At 46.8% G+C, this 20,052-nt stretch overlaps 1 protein-coding gene across 1 annotated transcript in view; it reads left to right on the forward strand.

Moving 5' to 3' along the window:
* The window catches only part of LOC109141940 (CREB-regulated transcription coactivator 2), a 42,564-nt gene extending 23,494 nt beyond the window's left edge, over positions 1-19,070 (forward strand). The window contains 9 exon segments of the mRNA XM_027275399.1: positions 1,130-1,366; positions 1,369-1,488; positions 1,491-1,559; positions 1,562-1,593; positions 11,580-11,870; positions 11,950-12,150; positions 12,899-12,970; positions 13,107-13,311; positions 14,398-19,070. Coding sequence (XP_027131200.1) covers positions 1,130-1,366; positions 1,369-1,488; positions 1,491-1,559; positions 1,562-1,593; positions 11,580-11,870; positions 11,950-12,150; positions 12,899-12,970; positions 13,107-13,311; positions 14,398-14,588 — 1,418 coding nt within the window. The 3' untranslated portion in view covers positions 14,589-19,070.
* The last annotated feature ends 982 nt before the right edge of the window (positions 19,071-20,052 follow it).

The following is a 20,052-nucleotide window of genomic DNA, read 5'->3' on the forward strand; positions in this document are numbered from 1 at the left end:
GTTCTCCACCAAAGGGTTTTACCTGAGTCTAAAGACAGAGTGTGGAGGATGTTGGACAGATTGTAAACCCCCCTGAGATAATTGACTAATTGACTAATGAGTTTGGTGATCCCCTGACATTTAGTTCACGGTGTTTCCGTGGTTATCCAGTGATTCATTCATTTAGTTTCTCCGCCCACCACAGCTCCATATGAGAGATATCAGATTTATTTATAAATCTATAACAGAAGTTTGACTTTGAAGTAGATCAGGTCTACACTGTACCTTTATGATATCATTATATGGACCATGGTGGACCATGGTGGGTCATGGTGGGTCATGGTGGGTCATGGTGGGTCATGGTGGAAACTGAGCTAACTTTAGCTAACAAAATGAGCTAACAGCAGTTAACAAACTGAACAACTTAAGCTAACAAACTGAGCTAACAGCAGCTAACGCAGTTAACAAACTGAGTTAACTTTAGCTAACAAACTGAGCTAACTTATCTAACAGCAGCTAACAACTGAGCTAACAGCAGCTAACAAACCTGAGCTAAACTTATCTTACAGCAGCTAACAAAACTGAGCTAACATTAGCTAACAGCAGCTACACCAAACTGAGCTAAACACAGCAGCTAGCACAAACTGAGCTAACATAATCTAACAGCAGCCAACAAACTGAGTTAACTTTAGCTAACAAACTGAGCTAACATTATCTAAACAGCAGCTAACAAACTGAGTTAACTTTAGCGAACAAAACTGAGCTAACTTACTAAGCAGCTAAACAAACTGAGCTTAACAGCAGCAGCAACACTGAGCTAATCATATCAACAGCAGCTAACAAACTGAGCTAACATTAGCTAACAGCAGCTAGCACAACTGAGCTAATCATATCTAACAGCAGCTACCAAAACTGAGCTAACAGCAGCTACCAAATGAGCTAACAGCAGCTAACAAACTGAGCTACAGCAGCTAGCACAACTGAGCTAACTTAGCTAAAGCAGCTACCAAACTGAGCTAACAGCAGCTAGCAAACTGCGCTAACAGCAGCTAACAATGAGCTAACAGCAGCTAAACAAAACTGAGTAACGTTATCTACATTTCATTCATGTCTCTGAGTGTCTGTCTTGTGTTTTGTTTTGTCTCCTCAGGTCTCCTGGCGGCTCTACAGAGCACGCTCAGTCACCCTCCCTGCAGTCATCGCTAGCACCCCAACATCCAATCATCTCTCAGCAGCCACTCCTTCTCCAACTCTCTGAGCTCTGCCTCTCTGCACTCGTCGCTCAGCAACCCTTCGCTGCAGTCGTCCCTCAGCTCCTCCCCCTCCCTGCAGTCCTCCCTCAGCAGCCAATCGCTGCACTCCTCCCTCAGTAACTCCTCCCTTCAGTCGGCGTGTCCAGCAGTAACCCGGCTACCAAGCGAGTGGGCGGCTCCAGCTCCTGCTCCTCCTCCTACCCGCCGCTGCTGAGTGGACAGGGCCAGCCGCCACTCAGCACGTCGCCACGGAGACGGCGCAACTCTCGCCACTCATCCTGCCCATGGGAGGGGAGCCACGGAGGCATCACTCCAAACAGTTCTCCCCCCCATCTCCCCCCCCCTGTCCTCCATCACACAGGTAACACAGTGCACAGCAGAGGGCAGTTTGGGTGATTAAAGGTTTGGACGTAGTCTCTGAGACGTCCCCGCAAACTGTCTAAAACCTGGACGTAGTCTCTGTGACGTCCCCGCAGACTGTCTAAAACCTAGACGTAGTCTCTGAGACGTCCCCGCAGACTGTCTAAACCTAGACGTAGTCTCTGAGACGTCCCCACAGACTGTCAAAACCTGGACGTAGTCTCTGTGAGTCCCCGCAGACTGTCTAAACCTAGACGTTGTCTCTGAGACGTCCCCGCAGACTGTCTTAAACCTAGACGTAGTCTCTGAGACGTCCCCACAGACTGTCTAAAACCTGGACGTTCGTCTCTGTGACGTCCCCGCAGACTGTCTAAAAACTAGACGTAGTCTCTGAGACGTCCCCGCCGACTGTCTAAAACCTGGCGTAGTCTCCGTGACGTCCCCGCAGACTGTCTAAAACCTGGACGTAGTCTCCGTGACTCCCCGCCAGACTGTCTAAAACCTAGACGTAGTCTTTGAGACGTCCCCGCAGATGTCTAAAAACCAGACGTAGTCTCTGAGACGTCCCGCAGACTGTCTAAAACCTGGACTAGTCTCTGTGACGTCCCCGCAGGACTGTCTAAAACCTGGACGTAGTCTCTGTGACGTCCCCGCAGACTGTCTAAAACCTGGACGTAGTCTCTGTGACGTTCCCCGAGACTGTATAAACCTGAACGTAGTCTCCGTGGCGTCCCCGCAGACTGTCTAAAACCTGAACGTAGTCTCCGGTGACTACATTAACCTGAAACTGTCCCTTCTCACTGCATCATCGTGTGTTTGCCTGTTTGATAAATCATGTTTGGTTCAGGGTGTCTCTCTGACGTGTTCTGTATGTGGTGAGGGGACACGGTCCTGCCAGATTCTGACTCTGATCCGTCTGGACTCGATGTGAACCCGTAGACTGAATATTTTGTGTCCCGTCCCGCAGGGCGTCCCTCTGGACACCAGCAAACTGCCTCTGGACCAGAGGCTTCCTCCTTATCGCCTCAGCCACGTCCCACCAGCCTCTCCCCGGTCTGCAGGGCTCCCAGCCAGGCCGCAACCTTCTCCGCTGGGCCAACAACACACCACCAACAGCTCCACGCCTCCAGCAGCAACGGCCCAAACGCTCCGCAGCAGCAGCAGCAGCAGCAGCAGCTCCACTGCGAACCTACGCAACACCACACAAACCAGCACATGCAGCAGCAGCACTTTGGAAACGGTAATGAGGCGGAGGAGATGGTCCAGGTTGGTCGATTACGTGTATGGACACGTGATTTACGGTGTGTTTGTCCGCAGCAGCAGCAGCAGCGCAGCAGAGGCCCATGGGGCAGCATGTGAACACGGCGAACACGCAGCTGATAAAGAACGGCGGGCGATGGATAGTGCGGCCTCCAGAGCTCGTCTCGTCCTCGCAGTGCACGTCAACAGGAAGTGGACGGCCTCCCTCAGCTGCAGCAGATCAGCCACAACCTGGCCACCAGACCTCTACAACGTGAGTCACTGCAACACCGTCACAGACACTCACGCCACGCAACGGTCTGACAGCGCCCCCTACAGGCAGCAGTGTTTACTACAGCCGTGATATCTGTTTCTACATCTTATTGTTTAGATTAGCTTGACTTAAGGTTGAGGACACAGATATGGACGTCAAAGAATCAGCAAGACAGATGCTGGTTCTGTTTGTGGTCTGTAAGAAGTCCAAAATAAAATAACATGACCGGTATTAATACCACGCCCAGGCTCTGAGCTCACAGGCAGGACTGAGCTACCAGCAGCTAACAAACTGAGCTAACATGGCTAACAGCAGCTAACAGGACTGAGCTAACAGCAGCTAACAGGACTGAGCTAACAGCAGCTAAAAACTGAGCTAACATGAGCTAACAGCAGCTCACAGACTGAGCTAACAGCAGCTAAGACTGAGCTAACAGCAGCTAACAGACTGAGCTAACAGCAGCTAACAAACTGAGCTAACATGAGTTAACAGCAGCTAACAGACTGAGCTAACAGCAGCTAACAGGACTGGCTAACAGCAGCTAACAAACTGAGCTAACATGAGCTAACAGCAGCTAACAGACTGAGCTAACAGCAGCTAAACAGAGAGCTAACAGCAGCTAACAAAACTGAGCTAACAGCAGCTAACAGTAGCTAACAAACTGAGCTAAACATCGTAACAGCAGCTAACAAACTGAGCAAACATGGTTAACAGCAGCTAACAAACTGAGCTACAGCAGCTAAACAAACTGAAGCTAACACGCAGCTAACAGCAGCTAACAAAACACTGAAGCTAACAGCAGCTAACAGACTGAGCCTACAGCAGCTAAAACAAACTGAGCTAACAGCAGCTAAACAACTGAGCTAACAGCAGCTAACAGCGTGAGCAACACAGCTAACAAACTGAGCTAACAGCAGCTAACAGACTGAAGCTAACAGCAGCTAACAGCAGCTAACAGCAGCTAACAAACTGAGCTAACAGCAGCTAACAAACTGAGTTAACACCAGCTAACAAACTGAGCTAACAGCAGCTAACAAACTGAGCAAACAGCAGCTAACAGACTGAGCTAACAGCAGCTAACAGCAGCTAACAAACTGAGCTAACAGCAGCTAACAGACTGAGCAACAGCAGCTAAACAGCAGTTAACAAACTGAGCTAACAGCAGCTACTGTTTTCTCTCTAAAATAAGCTTCTTGGTGGATCAGATACAGAATTAAACGCTTATTCACCGTCTGTCGTATGGGATTTTAGTAGTTTGTTTCTGCTGTTACTAGAATCAGAAAACACTTCATTAATCCCTGCAGGAACTGTTTTGTTACCAAGCTCCCCAAACAGTAGTGAGATAGTAAGAAAAAAAAACTTTAACCCCATATAACCTGTACGACCATCCTATTTTAACACATATACAATCTATATGGTTACATTGGAGCTTGTGAAGTTTGTAGTGACGGAGCTCCAAAAACGACTCAGTTAAACTGGACTTAAAGACTTTTCAGGTTTCTTTGTAACCGAGTCTTATTTCTGTTTCCCAGGATGCCTTGTTCAACTCTCTCCTGGACGACCCGTACCTGAGTCTGCAGCTCACGGGCAAATCCAACAGCAGGTAACGTTCAGATGATGTGATCGTAAACTGTTCAGCCTCTTCATCATTCCTCACGTGTCGTCTCTCTACTGTCCATGTTATCCTTTATTTTTTGGCTTTCCTTGGTTCATCTCTGTGTTTTCTCCTCTGCTTCAGTTCACAGCAGACAACCAGGGCGACTGTCTGTCTCTGAACCACAGACAGCGGCTGAGCTGCGGCACGCACTGACACAAACCAGTTCCCCTCCAACACCCACGGGCCCCTGGACATGCAGGACCCCGGGAGACCAGCAGCTCCTCAACAACCAGAACCAGAACTACAGCGGCGGGGACGGACGAACTCACGTGCCCAACATCATCCTCACTGTGAGCGCCGACTCGTTACGGATATCGTTACGTCCGTACTGATACCCAAAACTGGAGGGGAGTTTCAAAGTAGAAAAAGTAAGGAGTGAAGGGCAAAGACCAAAACATGGAATCGTACAGCTAAACTCCACGGGCTCGTCTCCGTCGTATCGTTCCAACCCACCAGCAGCGTTCCAGAGTGTTTATCCCTCCAGACTCTTGTTAACTTGTTCAGATTTGGTAATTTTTCTGGTTTATGTGCTTCTAAATATGTAAATATTGCTGCAATAGGTGATCTGAAGTTGCACATGGTGTTTTATTTTGAAAATTAACAGGGTTCTCTATTGCTGTTTTCTGTTCGACTTCCTGCTCGCGATGTCCGGCAAAAATCGACAAAGCCGAGCAGAGAGATGCTTCGGAAGCGGAGAATGCTTCGGAAGCGGACAGCCAGCATTCACTGGTCGGGTTTAAAACCTTGAGTTGAACGGTGCGCGACAAAATCTAAAATTTAGAAAACCTAACTGGAGTGAGATGTTTCGGTGTGGCCTGAGGAGTGAACATCCCACAGCTCCCCTGAGCCCCTCCCAAGATAGTGTAAGAGTGTTCAAGTCTGAATGTTAGCAGTACTTCTTAAAACACAGTCCACAACATTTTCTAAGAACTGAAAGAGGACGTGATTTATCTGCTCCTCCAGATCGACCTGCGAGTTTGTTTGGGAAGTGAAGACGAGGATGACTCTCGAGTTAAAAGAGAAGTGGATCTTCTAATCGAAAAGTTCCCCCTGAACTGTTTCTGTGAATCGAACTGCTGCGCGTACCGGTGGAATGAGCTGAACGTAGATTCATCCACTGCTGAAAATAGTCCCCACAAATGCCACCGGTTCCTTCCTGGAGCTGGGACTGCAGGCAGGAAGTCAGAAAGTTGAGAGACGGACCAACGCGTTTGCGTTCACGTCTTGGGTTGGATGTCAGTTAATTAGTCCGGCTGGTTCCAACGTTTGCTCCTTCGTGTCATTCTTAATCGATCGTTGACTTTGGGCTGCTCGTCCATGTTTGGTTGTCTAACATGTCCACCCTTCTTCTGTCCCTGCAGGTGACTCACCGCCGGGTCTGTCTAAAGAGATAGCCAGCGCTCTGTCTCCAGTCCCCGGCTTCGAGATGGATCCCTTCTCTCTGGACGACCCGCTCAGGATGGACCCGCTGGCTCTGGACATGCTGGACGGTGACCTGATGCTCGCCGACCCGCAGTAGAGGACTCCTCCGATCCGACCGGCTGAAGGTGACGCCCCGCGCCCCCCTCTTCTCCAGGAGCTCGGTGGGATCGGCGAAGAGACGGGCCACCCGGATGGGTGGAGAGGGACCGACCACACCACCTTACCACTCCCCCACCTTACTCCCCCTCCAACAGACGGTCTGCAGAGCGAGGTTGAGAAGAAACTCCGGCGATGAGCGTGTCTGACCTGAGATTTCTGAACAAACCGAGGAGGGAAATTCTCCGTCAAAGGCACTTAACTGAAAAACACGCTCTCGCAATGCTTGAGTCAAGAGACGCTTCTCTTTTTTTTAGGCATTAGCTTTTACGAGTCTTACGCATGTTAATGGGAAAATGCACTCGCGTTAATGCAACACGCAGGAATAAAAATGCCTCACTCAACGTCGCCTTTACGTAAACAAAACCGTCTGTAAGAACCAGCAAAGTCGGAAGAACCCGAACAGCAGCTTATGCAGCCCGATAACGTGGGGGACGCTCCCTGATCTCTGACTGTTCTCTGCTCCACGCCGGCATCACGCCACGGGAAAGACAACGTGTCGTCCAGGTTAGGAAAAAAAAAACAACCAATCACGAGGTTCCCTCTGCTTTGACAGGAACTCAGCCATGACTCAAAAAAGGCGGTAGACCAAACAGATGCACTCGTCAATCAGAAGATGGTCGTTACGCGCTCAAACGTCCTCTCAGGAGTGCGGTGAATCGTGATGTTGCCCCGTGTGTCAAGTTAAATCATCTGTGATATGTCGGACGTCTTTCTTCCAAAACACTTCGACCTCGTTTACATGCTCCGAATATTCCCCCCCGAAAAAGAGAGACAGTATTCACTGAGCTGTTTACGGCTCAGTTTAACACGTCCAAAAATGCTGATGTGAAATGTTGGCTAGAGAAAGACTGGGAGTTGTCTTCTGTGCGCCCCCTACAGGGTTTTCCCACCTGTCCATCAAAGCGTCCACGCTCTTAATTCTGCATGAAGAAACAAGCGTCCGTCTGATCACTGATGATCATATTTTAGTTTATGTGACGGAGGCTGAAACTGTTGCTGCCCACAACAACAACGGCTTCACCGCTTCGACGCTTTGAGCAGTCTCCGACATCTCCGGTCAAGCGTCGATCATGTTTCATCTCCCGTGAACACGGAACACGTGTGCTTCGCAGCATCGTGTTTCGCCTCGTCCTGACGTGTGCGTTTGCCTGCTGTGTCTTTAGATTTACCAGTCTCGTCACATTCCCTCCAACGGACAAAAGTCTTTGGTGATGCGCTGACGATGCATCGGATGCACTTGCCTGTGGTCACGTGTGATTGGCTGCATTTCTAACAGAGAATTATGCATTTCAACGATGAAACTGAATTGTGTTGAAGAGAACCAGAGGTTCGCAGCGGCTTCTCTTCAGTTATTGAATTCAAAACGTTTGAAACATGTGCAGGAACGCCCCTCCAGGCTTCAGCTTATCGCATTTCAGGTCCTAGTTTTAAGGCGATTCCACCAACGCTCATGCTGTTTCATCCAACACAAGCTGCAACTAATCATTACCATATTATAGATTAGTTATTTTATCATAGCATATCTGAGAGCAAGGAAACGAGCAGGGTGACCGAGGCTTGCTCAAATACGATTGGAGCACAGACCGAAAGAGGCGGGACTTAGAGAATTTTCAACATTTCATCTGCAGATTTTATCGCTAACCATCCTCATTTGTTTACGTGCTTTGTAACTACGCCCCAGTTGATGTCACAGCGTCCTGGAGTAACCCTGTACATCATGTTCTGTTGTTGGTGGATTGCCCTTTAAAATCCCAGTCACTGTGATTGACAGCCCTTAGCCCCGCCCTTCTGCCTGCACTTGCTGCACCTGTTTTTCAAGCCCCGCCCGGGGGGTGGGAGCAAGCAACGTAATTTTTATGTAACAAAGGTAAAAAAAAAAAAAAATCTATTATTCTAATTATTCTGACTATAAAGAAGTTTTATTTTTTAAATCCAAGTGGTTGAAATTGTATGTAATAATTTCTCAGATAATTAAAAAAAAATAAAACGTTATAAAAGTATATTTAAAGAAGAAGAAGAAAAAAAACAGCTTGTAGAAAGTTTGAAGTCGCTCGCGTCGGAGAAAACAAAACAGCGTGTGAGAGAATTAGAGTCCATGTAGTTTTGAAATGTTGTCTGGTCACGCCTGACGTCAGACAAGGTCCAGGCCAAGTCCTGGTCCAGGTCCAAAATTCAGTCTGGTCAAGTCCTGGTGTTGTTTTAGAGCTTCAGGAAGCTTTGCCAATGCCGTCAGTTCAAACCATGATCTCGACCATTTAATCTTTAATTTCACATCCAGCATCATCAAATTCCGTTTTTACAATAAATTTTTATACATCTCAAAGTGATTCCCTCTGATGCCATTGGTTGACTGAGAGCCTTACCTGGGGGGGCGGGACCTCCCGTTAAAGGTTGCAAAGTGATTGACAGAAAAAAAGTGTAAAAAAAAAAAACCAACAAAAAAATGCGACGTCAAAAAAAAGATTCTCGCAGCCGTGACCGAGATTTCCCACCTTTATTTATTCAAAATAATATTTCTTATTATATTATTTCATTTAAACGACTTTGTTTGAAACTGTAAATAAAAAAAAAAGCAGAAATGAAGAAAATTCAATCTTTACATCAATTTGATCAAATCTAATTTTTCAAAAGTTGAATTCAGGTTTCTGTTTTCATCTTTTTTTATTAATAAACTGATAATGTTCGACTAACCGTCGATCGTTTTGGAGGTTTTATCCGCAGGTCTGGAAAGTCCTAGGAAATCTGTTTCCAGGTCTTGAATGTTCAGGAGTGCCGGAGAAGTGTGAAAGTTATTGGATGGATTCATCTTTAATGAGGCGCTGTAAATAAGGTCGCGTCCTGACTAATTAATAATTAACGTGCCTGAAGTTTAACGAGGTCCCGAGTTGACTGCTGCCTCTGCAGGTCAGTCCAGGGTAGACGAGAATTGCCGTCGAGTTCTGAGCAGAGATCAGTCGTGTCCGGCGCCGGCAGCCGACGGCGAGATGATGATGTTAATAAAAGAAGTGCCGGAAGAGCAGCCATGTTGGATGAAAATGTTACTGCACTAAAGTTACACAGCAGGATGGAACTCGGTTTGATGCGTTTGTCGATTTTTCAGCAGTTTTTTTTTTTTTTTGTTTGATGCTTTTGTGACGCCGTGGTCAAATGTGGACAGTTTTGTGTCAGGACAGAGAAGTTGATTTGGTTGAAGAACAAAAAAAATCTTTCAAATAGTTGTTTTCTTTTTCTTTTTATTTCAGCTACCTAGAAAAAATTAAAGTCAAACAAACAGAAACTGAAAGATATAACTAAGTGTGTAAATCACAGAGACACCTGCGGGTCGTTATAAGGACAACCTGCGGTCGTTAAGGACCACCTGCGGGTCGTTAGGACACCTGCGGGTCGTTAAGACACCGCGGGTCGTTAAAACCACCTGCGGGTCGTTAAGACCATCTGTGGGTGTTAAGGACACTGCGGGTCGTTAGGACACCTGCGGGTCGTTAAGGACATTCTGGTGGACCATGGTGGGTCATGGGTCAGGTGGACCATGGTGGCGCATGGTGGGTCATGGGGCCTTGGGTCATGGTGGGTCATGGTGGACCATGGTGGGTCATGGTGGGTCATGGTGGGCCATGGTGGACCATGGTGGGACCATGGTGGGTCATGGTGGGTCATGGTGGGTCATGGTGGACCATGGTGGGTCATGGTGGGTCATGGTGGACCATGGTGGGTCATGGTGGGTCATGGTGGGTCATGGTGGACCATGGTGGGTCATGGTGGGTCATGGTGGGGGACCATGGTGGGTCATGGTGGGTCATGGTGGACCATGGTGGGTCATGGTGGGTCATGGTGGGTCATGGTGCCATGGTGGGTCTTGGTGGCATGTGGTCCATGGTGGGTCCTGGTGGGTCATGGTGGACCATGGTGGGTCATGGTGGGTCATGGTGGGTCATGGTGGGTCATGGTGGGTCATGGTGGGTCATGGTGGATCGTTTTGCTTTGTTAAATATGATTGTGGAAAAACATCACGCAGCATTTTATTGAAGCTTCCATGTTTATTATGGTAACATTCTGGAAACCATAGCTCACAGTTTGTTTGTTTTTTACGGTCATAATTTATGGCAAAAAACTGAACAAACATTTCATCAGTGTTTATTATCAGGATTAATTTGAGCTGTCTTCGTCAAAGGTCCTCTTTAGTTTGGGCTGAGACGAGCAGTCAGACCTGCGATCACATCGGTGTTTGTCTGTGTTTACTCATGAATGTATATTATAGATGAACCTACTGAGTTTATATAAAAAGAAGGAAAGACGGGCAGTAAGGCAGCTTGAAAGAGGTGTTGTGAAGTGAGTGTTGGTGAGGTTTGGAGTGTGTGTGTTTGGGGACAGAGCTGAGTTTACACCTGCTGAGGTCACCTGGGGAGGAGCTGACTCCCCGAACAGACTCTGTGTTGAAAACTGAACCACGAGACGAGGACAGATTATGTTTGTACTTTGTTCCAGCTCCAGCTAAACGACTAAACTGAGCTAGGCTAACAAACTGAGCTAACCAGCAGCTAACAAACTGAGCTAACATTAGCTAACAAACTGGCTAACCAGCAGCTAAAACAAGCAGCTAGCAAACTGAGCTAACTTTAGCTACAAACTGAGCTAACTTCAGTTAACAAACACTGAGCTAACATTATCTAACAGCAGCTACCAACTGAGCTAACATTATCTAACACAGCTAGCACACTGAGCTACAGGCAGGCTCCACGGCTACTTGAGCTACAACAGCTAACTTATCTAACAGCACCCCGACTATATCTCACGCTACAAACTGAGCTAACCTCTCTACCCGCAGCTCTCCCCTGAGCAGACTGTCTAAAACCTGGACGTAGTCTCTGTGACGTCCCCGCAGACTGTCTAAAACCTGGACGTAGTCTCTGTGACGTCCCCGCAGACTGTCTAAAACCTGGACGTAGTCTCTGTGACGTCCCCGCAGACTGTCTAAAACCTGAACGTAGTCTCCGTGACGTCCCCGCAGACTGTCTAAAACCTGGATGTAGTCTCTGTGACGTACAATAACCTGAACTGTCCCTTCTCACTGCATCATCGTGTGTTTGCCTGTTTGATAAATCATGTTTGGTTCAGGTGTCTCTCTGACGTGTTCTGTATGTGTGTGAGGGACACGGTCCTGCCAGATTCTGACTCTGATCCGTCTTGGACTCGATGTGAACCTGTTAGACTGAATATTTTGTGTCCCGTCCCGCAGGGCGTCCCTCTGGACACCAGCAAACTGCCTCTGGACCAGAGGCTTCCTCCGTATCCGCTCAGCCAGTCCCACCAGCCTCTCCCCGGTCTGCAGGGCTCCCAGCCAGGCCAGCAACCTTCTCCGCTGGGCCAACAACACCACCACCAACAGCTGCACCGCCTCCAGCAGCAACGGCCCAACGCTCAGCAGCAGCAGCAGCAGCAGCAGCAGCAGCAGCAGCAGCAGCAGCTCCACCTGCAGAACCTACGCAACACACACAACCAGCACATGCAGCAGCAGCACTTTGGAACGGTAATGAGAGCGGAGGAGATGGTCCAGGTTGGTCGATTACGTGTATTGGACACGTGATTTACGGTGTGTTTGTCCGCAGCAGCAGCAGCAGCAGCAGCAGAGGCCCATGGGGCAGCAGGTGAACACGGCGAACACGCAGCTGATAAAGAACGAGCGGGCGATGGATCAGTGCGGCCTCCAGAGCTCGTCCTCGTCCTCGCAGTGTCACGTCAAACAGGAAGTGGACGGCCTCCCTCAGCTGCAGCAGATCAGCCACAACCTGGCCACAGACCTCTACAACGTGAGTCACTGCAACACCGTCACAGACACTCACAGCCACGCAACGAGTCCTGACAGCGCCCCCTACAGGCAGCAGTGTTTACTACAGCCGTGATATCTGTTCTTACATCTTATTGTTTAGATTAGCTTGACTTAAGGTTGAGGACACAGATATGGACGTCAAAGAATCAGCAGAGACAGATGCTGGTTCTGTGTTTGTGGTCTGTAAGAAGTCAAAATAAAATACATGACAGGTATTAATACACGCCACCAGAGCTCTGAGCTCACAGGATGACTGAGCTAACAGCAGCTAACAAACTGAGCTAACATGAGCTAACAGCAGCTAACAGACTGAGCTAACAGCAGCTAACAGCAGTTAACAAACTGAGCTAACAGCAGCTACTGTTTCTCTCTAAAATAAGCTTCTTGGTGGATCAGATACAGAATTAAACGCTTATTCACCGTCTGTCGTATGGGATTTTAGTAGTTTGTTTCTGCTGTTACTAGAATCAGAAACACTTCATTAATCCCTGCAGGGAAACTGTTTTTGTTACCACAGCTCCCAAACAGTAAGTGAGATAGTAAGAAAACAAAACTTTAACCCCATATACACCTGTACGACATCCTATTTTAACACTATATACAATACTATATGGTTAAATTGGAGCTTGTGAAGTTTGTAGTGACGGAGCTCAAAAACAGACTCAGTTAAACTGGACTTAAAGACTTTTCAGGTCTTCTTGTAACCGAGTCTTATTTCTGTTTCCCAGGATGCCTTGTTCAACTCTCTCCTGGACGACCCGTACCTGAGTCTGCAGCTCACGGGCAAATCCAACCAGCAGGTAACGTTCAGATGATGTGATCGTAAACTGTTCAGCCTCTTCATCATTCCTCACGTGTCGTCTCTCTACTGTCCATGTTATCCTTTATTTTTTGGCTTTCCTTTGGTTCATCTCTGTGTTTTCTCCTCTGCTTCAGTTCACAGCAGACAACCAGGGCGACTGTCTGTCTCTGAACCACAGCGGGCTGAGCTGCGGCAGCACTGACAAGAACCAGTTCCCCTCCAACACCCACGGGCCCCTGGACATGCAGGACCCCGGAGACCAGCAGCTCCTCAACAACCAGAACCAGAACTACAGCGGCGGGGACGGACGACTCAACGTGCCCAACATCATCCTCACTGGTGAGCGCCGACTCGTTAACGGATATCGTTACGTCCGTACTGATACCAAAACTGGAGGAGGAGTTTCAAAGTAAAAAAGTAAGGAGTGAAGGGCAAAGACCAAAACATGGAGATCGTACAGCTAAACTCCACCGGGCTCGTCTCCGTCGTGTCGCGGCTGTTTCGGTCCGTCCTCTGCGCGACTTCAAACCCCACCAGCAGCGTTCCAGAGTGTTTATCCCTCCAGACTTTGTTAACTTGTTCAGATTTGGTAATTTTTCTGGTTTATGTGCTTCTAAATATGTAAATATGCTGCATAGGTGATCTGAAGTTTGCACATGGTGTTTTATTTTGAAAATTAACAGGGTTCTCTATGCTGTTTCTGTCTGACTTCCTGCTCGCGATGTCCGTCAAAAATCGAACAGCCGAGCAGAGAGATGCTTCGGAAGCGGACAGCAGCATTCCTGGTCGGGTTTGAAACGTTGAGTTGAACGGCTGCGACAACAATCTAAAATTTAGAAACCCTAACTGGAGTGAGATGTTTACGGTGTAGGACTGAGGAGTGAACATCCCACAGCTCCCCTGAGCCTCCTCCCAAGATAGTGTAAGAGTGTTCAAGTCTGAATGTTAGCAGTACTTCTTAAAACACACAGTCACACAACATTTCTAAGAACTGAAAGAGGACGTGATTTATCTGCTTCCTCAGAATCGACCTGCGAAGTTTGTTTGGGGAAGTGAAGACGAGATGACTCTCGAGTTAAAGAGAAGTGGATCTTCTAATCGAAAAGTTCCCCCTGAACTGTTTCTGTGAATCGAACCTGCTGAGCGTACAGTGGAATGAGCTGAACGTAGATTCATCCACTGCTGAAAATAGTCCCCAACAAATGCACCGGTTCCTTCCTGGAGCTGGGAGCTGCAGGCAGGAAGTCAGAAAGTTGAGAGACGGACCAACGCGTTTGCGTTCACGTCTTGGGTTGGATGTCAGTTAATTAGTCCGGCTGGTTCCAACGTTTGCTCCTTCGTGTCATTCTTAATCGATCGTTGACGTTGTGGCTGCTCGTCCATGTTTGGTTGTCTAACATGTCCACCCTTCTTCTGTCCCTGCAGGTGACTCACCGCCGGGTCTGTCTAAAGAGATCGCCAGCGCTCTGTCTCACGTCCCCGGCTTCGAGATGGATCCCTTCTCTCTGGACGACCCGCTCAGGATGGACCCGCTGGCTCTGGACATGCTGGACGGTGACCTGATGCTCGCCGACCCGGCAGTAGAGGACTCCTTCCGATCCGACCGGCTGAAGTGACGCCCCGCGCCCCTCCCTCTGCTCCAGGAGCTCGGTGGGAATCGGCGAAGAGACGGGCCACCCGGATGGAGGTGGAGAGGACCGACCCACCACCTTACCACTCCCCCACCCTTACTCCCCCTCCAACCAGACGGTCTGCAGAGCGAGGTTTGGAAGAAACTCCGGCGATGAGACGTGTCTGACCTGAGATTTCTGAACAAACCGAAGGAGGGAGAATTCTCCGTCAAAGGCACTTAACTGAAAAAACGCTCTCGCAATGCTTGAAGTCAAGAAGACGCTTCTCTTTTTTTAGGCATTAGCTTGTACGAGTCTTATCTGCATGTTAATGGAAAATGCACTCGCGTTAATGCAACACGCAGGAATAAAAAATGCTCACGTCAACGTCGCCTTTACGTAACAAACCGTCTGTAAGAACCAGCAACGCTCGGAAGAACCCGAACAGCAGCATTATGCAGCCCGATAACGTGGGGACGCTCCCTGATCTCTGACTGTTCTCTGCTCCACGCCGGACATCACGCCACGGGAAAGACAACGTGTCGTCAGGTTAGGAAAAAAAAAACAACCAATCAGAGGTTCCCTCTGCTTTGACAGGAACTCAGCCATGACTCAAAAAAGGAGCTAGACCAAACAGATGCACTCGTCAATCAGAAGATGGTCGTACGCAGCTCAAACGTCCTCTCAGGAGTGCGGTGAATCGTGATGTTGCCCCGTGTGTCAAGTTTAAATCATCCTGTGATCATGTCGGACGCTTTCTTCAAAACACTTCGACCTCGTTTACATGCTCCGAATATTCCCCCCCGAAAAAGAGAGACAGTATTCACTGAGCTGTTTACGGCTCAGTTTAACACGTCCAAAAAGCTGCTGATGTGAAATGTTGGCTAGAGAAGACTGGACGTCGTCTCTGTGACGCCCCCTACAGGTTTCTCCCACCTGTCCATCAAAGCGTCCACGCTCTTAATTCTGCATGAAGAAACAAGCGTCCGGTCTGATCACTGGTGATCATATTTTAGTTTATGTGACGGAGGCTGAAACATGTTGCTGCCCACAACAACAACGGCTTCACGCTTCGACGCTTTGAGCAGCTCTCCCACATCTTCCGGTCAAGCGTCGATCATGTTTCATCTCCCGTGAACACGTGAACACGTGTGCGTTCGCAGCATCGTGTTTCAGCCTCGTCCTGACGTGTGCGTGTGCCTGCTGCTGTCTTTAGATTTTACAGTCTCGTCCACATTCCCTCCAACGGACAAAAGTCTTTGGTGAATGCGCTGACGATGCATCGGATGCACTTGCCTGTGGTCACGTGTGATTGGCTGCATTTCTAACAGAGAATTATGCATTTCAACGATGAAACTGAATGTGTTGAAAGAGAACCAGAGGTTCGCAGCGGCTTCTCTCAGTTATTGAATTCAAACGTTTGAACATGTGCAGGAACGCCCCTCAGGCTTCAGCTTCATCGCTTTCAGGTCCAAGTTTTAAAGGGCGATTCCACCAACGCTCATGCTGTTTCATCCAAACAAGCTGCAACTAATCATTACCATATTATAGATTAGTTATTTTATCATAGCATATCTGAGAGCAGGAAACGAGCAGGGTGACCGAGGCTTGCTCAAATACGATTGGAGCACAGACCGAAAAGAGGCGGGACTTAGGAAGAGTTTTCAACATTTCATCTGCAGATTTTATCGCTAACCATCCTCATTTGTTTACGTGCTTTGTAACTACGCCCAGCAGTGATGTCACGGCGTCCTGGAGTACACCTGTACATCATGTTCTGTTGTTGGTGGGATTGCCCTTTAAATCCCAGTCACTGTGATTGACAGCCCTTAGCCCCGCCCTTTCTGCCTGCACTTTGCTGCACCTGTTTTTCAAGCCCCGCCCAGGGGGGTGGAGCATAGCAACGTATTTTTATGTAACAAAGGTAAAAAAACAAAAAAAAATCTTATTATTCTAATTATTCTGACTATAAAGAAGTTTTATTTTTTAATCCAAAGTGGTTGAAATCTGTATGTAAATAATTTCTCAGATAATTAAAAAAAATAAAACGTATAAAAGTATATTTAAGAAGAAGAAGAAAAAAACCAGCTTGTAGAAGTTTGAAGTCGCTCGCGGTCGGAGAGAACAAACAGCGTGTGAGAGAATTTAGAGTCCGTGTAGTTTTGAAATGTTGTCTGGTCACGCCTGACGTCAGACCAGGTCCAGGCCCAAGTCCTGGTCCAGGTCAAAGTCAAGTCCTGGTCCAAGTCCTGGTGTTGTTTTTAGAGCTTCAGGAAGCTTTGCCAATGCCGTCAGTTCAACCATGATCTCGACCATTTAATCTTTAATTTCACATCCAGCATCATCAATAATCCGTTTTCTACAATAATATTTTTATACATCATCAAGTAGATTCTCCTCTGATGCCATTGGTTGACTGAGAGCTTACCTTGGGGGGGCGGGACCTCCCGTTAAAGGTTGCAAAGATGATTGACAGAAAAAAGTGTAAAAAAAAAAAAACAACAAAAAATGCGAACGTCAAAAAAAAGATTCTCGCAGCCGGTGACGAGATTTCCCAACTTTATTTATTCAAAATAAATATTTCTTATTATATTTATTTCATTTAAACGACTTTGTTTGAAACTGTAAAATAAAAAAAGCAGAAATTGAAGAAAATTCAAATTTTTACATCAATTTGATCAAATCTAATTTTCAAAAGTTGAATTCAGGTTTTCTGTTTTCATCTTTTTTTATTAATAAACTGATAAATGTTCGACTAACCGTTGATCGTTTTGGAGGTTATTATCGCAGGTCTGGAAAGTCCTGGAAATCTGTTTCCAGGTCTTGAATGTTTCAGGAGATGCAGGAGAAGTGAAAGTTTATTGGATGGATTTCATCTTTAATGAGGCGCTGTAAATAAGGTCGCGTCCTGACTAATTAATTAATTAACGTGCCTGAAGTTTAACGAGTCCCGAGTCTGACTGCTGCCCTCTGCAGGTCAGTCCAGGTGTAGACGAGAATTGCCGTCGAGTTCTGAGCAGAGATCAGTCGTGTCGGCGCCGGCAGCCGACGGCGAGATGATGATGTTAATAAAAAGAAGTGCAAGGAAGGAGCAGCCATGTTGGATGAAAATGTTACTGCACTAAAGTTACAAGCAGGATGGAACTCGGTTTGATGCGTTTGTCGATTTTTCAGCAGTTTTTTTTTTTTTTGTTTGATGCTTTTGTGACGCCGTGGTCAAATGTTGGACAGATTTTGTGTCAGGACAGAAAGTTGATTTGGTTGAAGAACAAAAAAAATCTTTTAAAAAGTTGTTTCTTCTTTTTCTTTTTATTTCAGCTACTAGAAAAAAATTAAAGTCAAACAACAGAAACTGAAAGATATAACTAAGTGTGTAAATCACAGAAGACACCTGCGGGTCGTTAAGACCACCTACGGGTCGTTAAGGACACCTGCGGGTCGTTAGGGACACCTGCGGGTCGTTAAGGACACCTGCGGGTCGTTAAAACCACCTGCGGGTCGTTAAGACCATCTGTGGGTTGTTAAGGACACCTGCGGGTCGTTAAGGACACCTGCGGGTCGTTAAGGACACCTGTGGGTCGTTAAGACCACCTGTGGGTCGTTAGCTGAGCAGTTGGAGCAAATATATTGTGAAGAAAATCTGATCCAGTTTTAATGAAGTTCTGAAGGTTCTGTACAGTAATACCTGAAAACACTGAAAACACTTTGTGTCAGTGTTGGACAGACACTGGAGGACAAAAACAAATCAGGTTCGTTTAGGACAACGAAAGCTCATCAGTGAGGATCAAATCAGTTCTTTAATTCTAAAGTTTTATTTTGACACTTTCAGTCATTTAATTTGAAAACAGGCGTCACAAAGGTCAAAGGTCAGAAATTCAGTCGAGGAAACAAAAAGTTGCTTCAGAATAAATCCTATAATTCACCTTTCTGTTCGTTACACTGACGTCATCCTGTGTGTGTGTGTGTGTGTGTGTGTGTGTGTGTGTGTGTGTGTGTGTGTGTGTGTGTGTGACAGAAGCATCTTGCCGTTATGCAATAAACCTGTTGTGAGTTAACATGCAGTTCCAGACTCTGCCAGTAGGGGGAGCTGTTGACCAGCGAGGTTGTGCGTGTGTGTGTGTGTGTGTGTGTGTGTGTGTGTGTGTGCGTCCAGACTAGGGATCAGTTAAAGGCCATATTTCATATTTTTTCACATTTTTTATTGATGTTCATGAATCGCTCTCATATCCTTTAATGTTATTAGTTTTCATGTTTTCGGCTCCGGAGGATAAACTTCGTCGTTCTGCTTTTTATTTGAATAATAATTGTTTTGTTTTCTTCAGATTTTTATTTGAACCTTGTAATAAATAACCAGGGAATGTTGAGTGTGTTGTACATATGAATATGTTTGTTTCAAACCAGAGGTGCTTCTGAAGCTAACAGGAGAGATTTTTAAAGAGACTGTACCGTCACATTATTTTCCAGAAAATAAACAAATGAAACCTGGAAGAGGCGTCTGTCTGTACACACACACACACACCTTTAAAACACACTTTAAATACATCCACCAACATAAAAGTGTTTCATATTTTGATCTTTGCTTGATCTATATTTATATTTATCGTGGGAAACAAGAAAAATAAGTTGACGATTTGTTAGAATCCAGATTTAAAACTTGTGTTAATGAAGTTTATATATATATGTATATACATACATACACACACACACACACATACATACATACACACATACATACATACATACATACATACACACACATACACACACACACACACACACACACATACATACACACATACATACATACATACATACACACATACATACATACGTTTTGCTGGTACTTAGATATCAGAAACACTTCATTACCCTGCAGGGAAACTGTTTTTGTTACCACAGCTCCCAAACAGTAGTGAGGTAGAAGAAAACAAAACTTAACCCAATACACTGTACGACATCCTATTTTAACACTATATACAATACTATATGGTTAAATTGGAGCTTGTGAAGTTTTTAGTGACGGAGACTCAAAAAACTCAGTGAAATCTGGGAATTAAAGAATTTTCAGGTCTTCTGGTAAACCGAGTTCTTATTTTGTTTCCAGGATGCCTTGTTCAATCTCTCTGGACGACCCGACCTGCAGTCTGCCAGCTACGGGCAAATCCACCAGCAGGTACGTTCAGATGATGTGATCGTAAAACTGTTCAGCTCTTCATCCATTCCTCAAGTGTTCGTCTCTCTACTGTTCCATGTTATCCTTTATTTTGGCTTTCCTTGGTTCATCTCTGTGTTTTTCCTCTGCTTCCAGTTCACAGCAGACACCAGGCGGACTGTCGTCTCGGAACCACAGCGGGCTGAGCTGCGGCAGCACGGACAAGAACCAGTTCCCCTCCAACACCCGGGCCCCTGGACATGCAGGACCCCGGAGACCAAGCAGCCCTCAACAACCAGAACCAGACACACAGCGCGG

Source organism: Larimichthys crocea, unplaced genomic scaffold (genome assembly GCF_000972845.2).
Source record: "Larimichthys crocea isolate SSNF unplaced genomic scaffold, L_crocea_2.0 scaffold110, whole genome shotgun sequence".
NCBI lineage: Eukaryota > Metazoa > Chordata > Actinopteri > Sciaenidae > Larimichthys > Larimichthys crocea.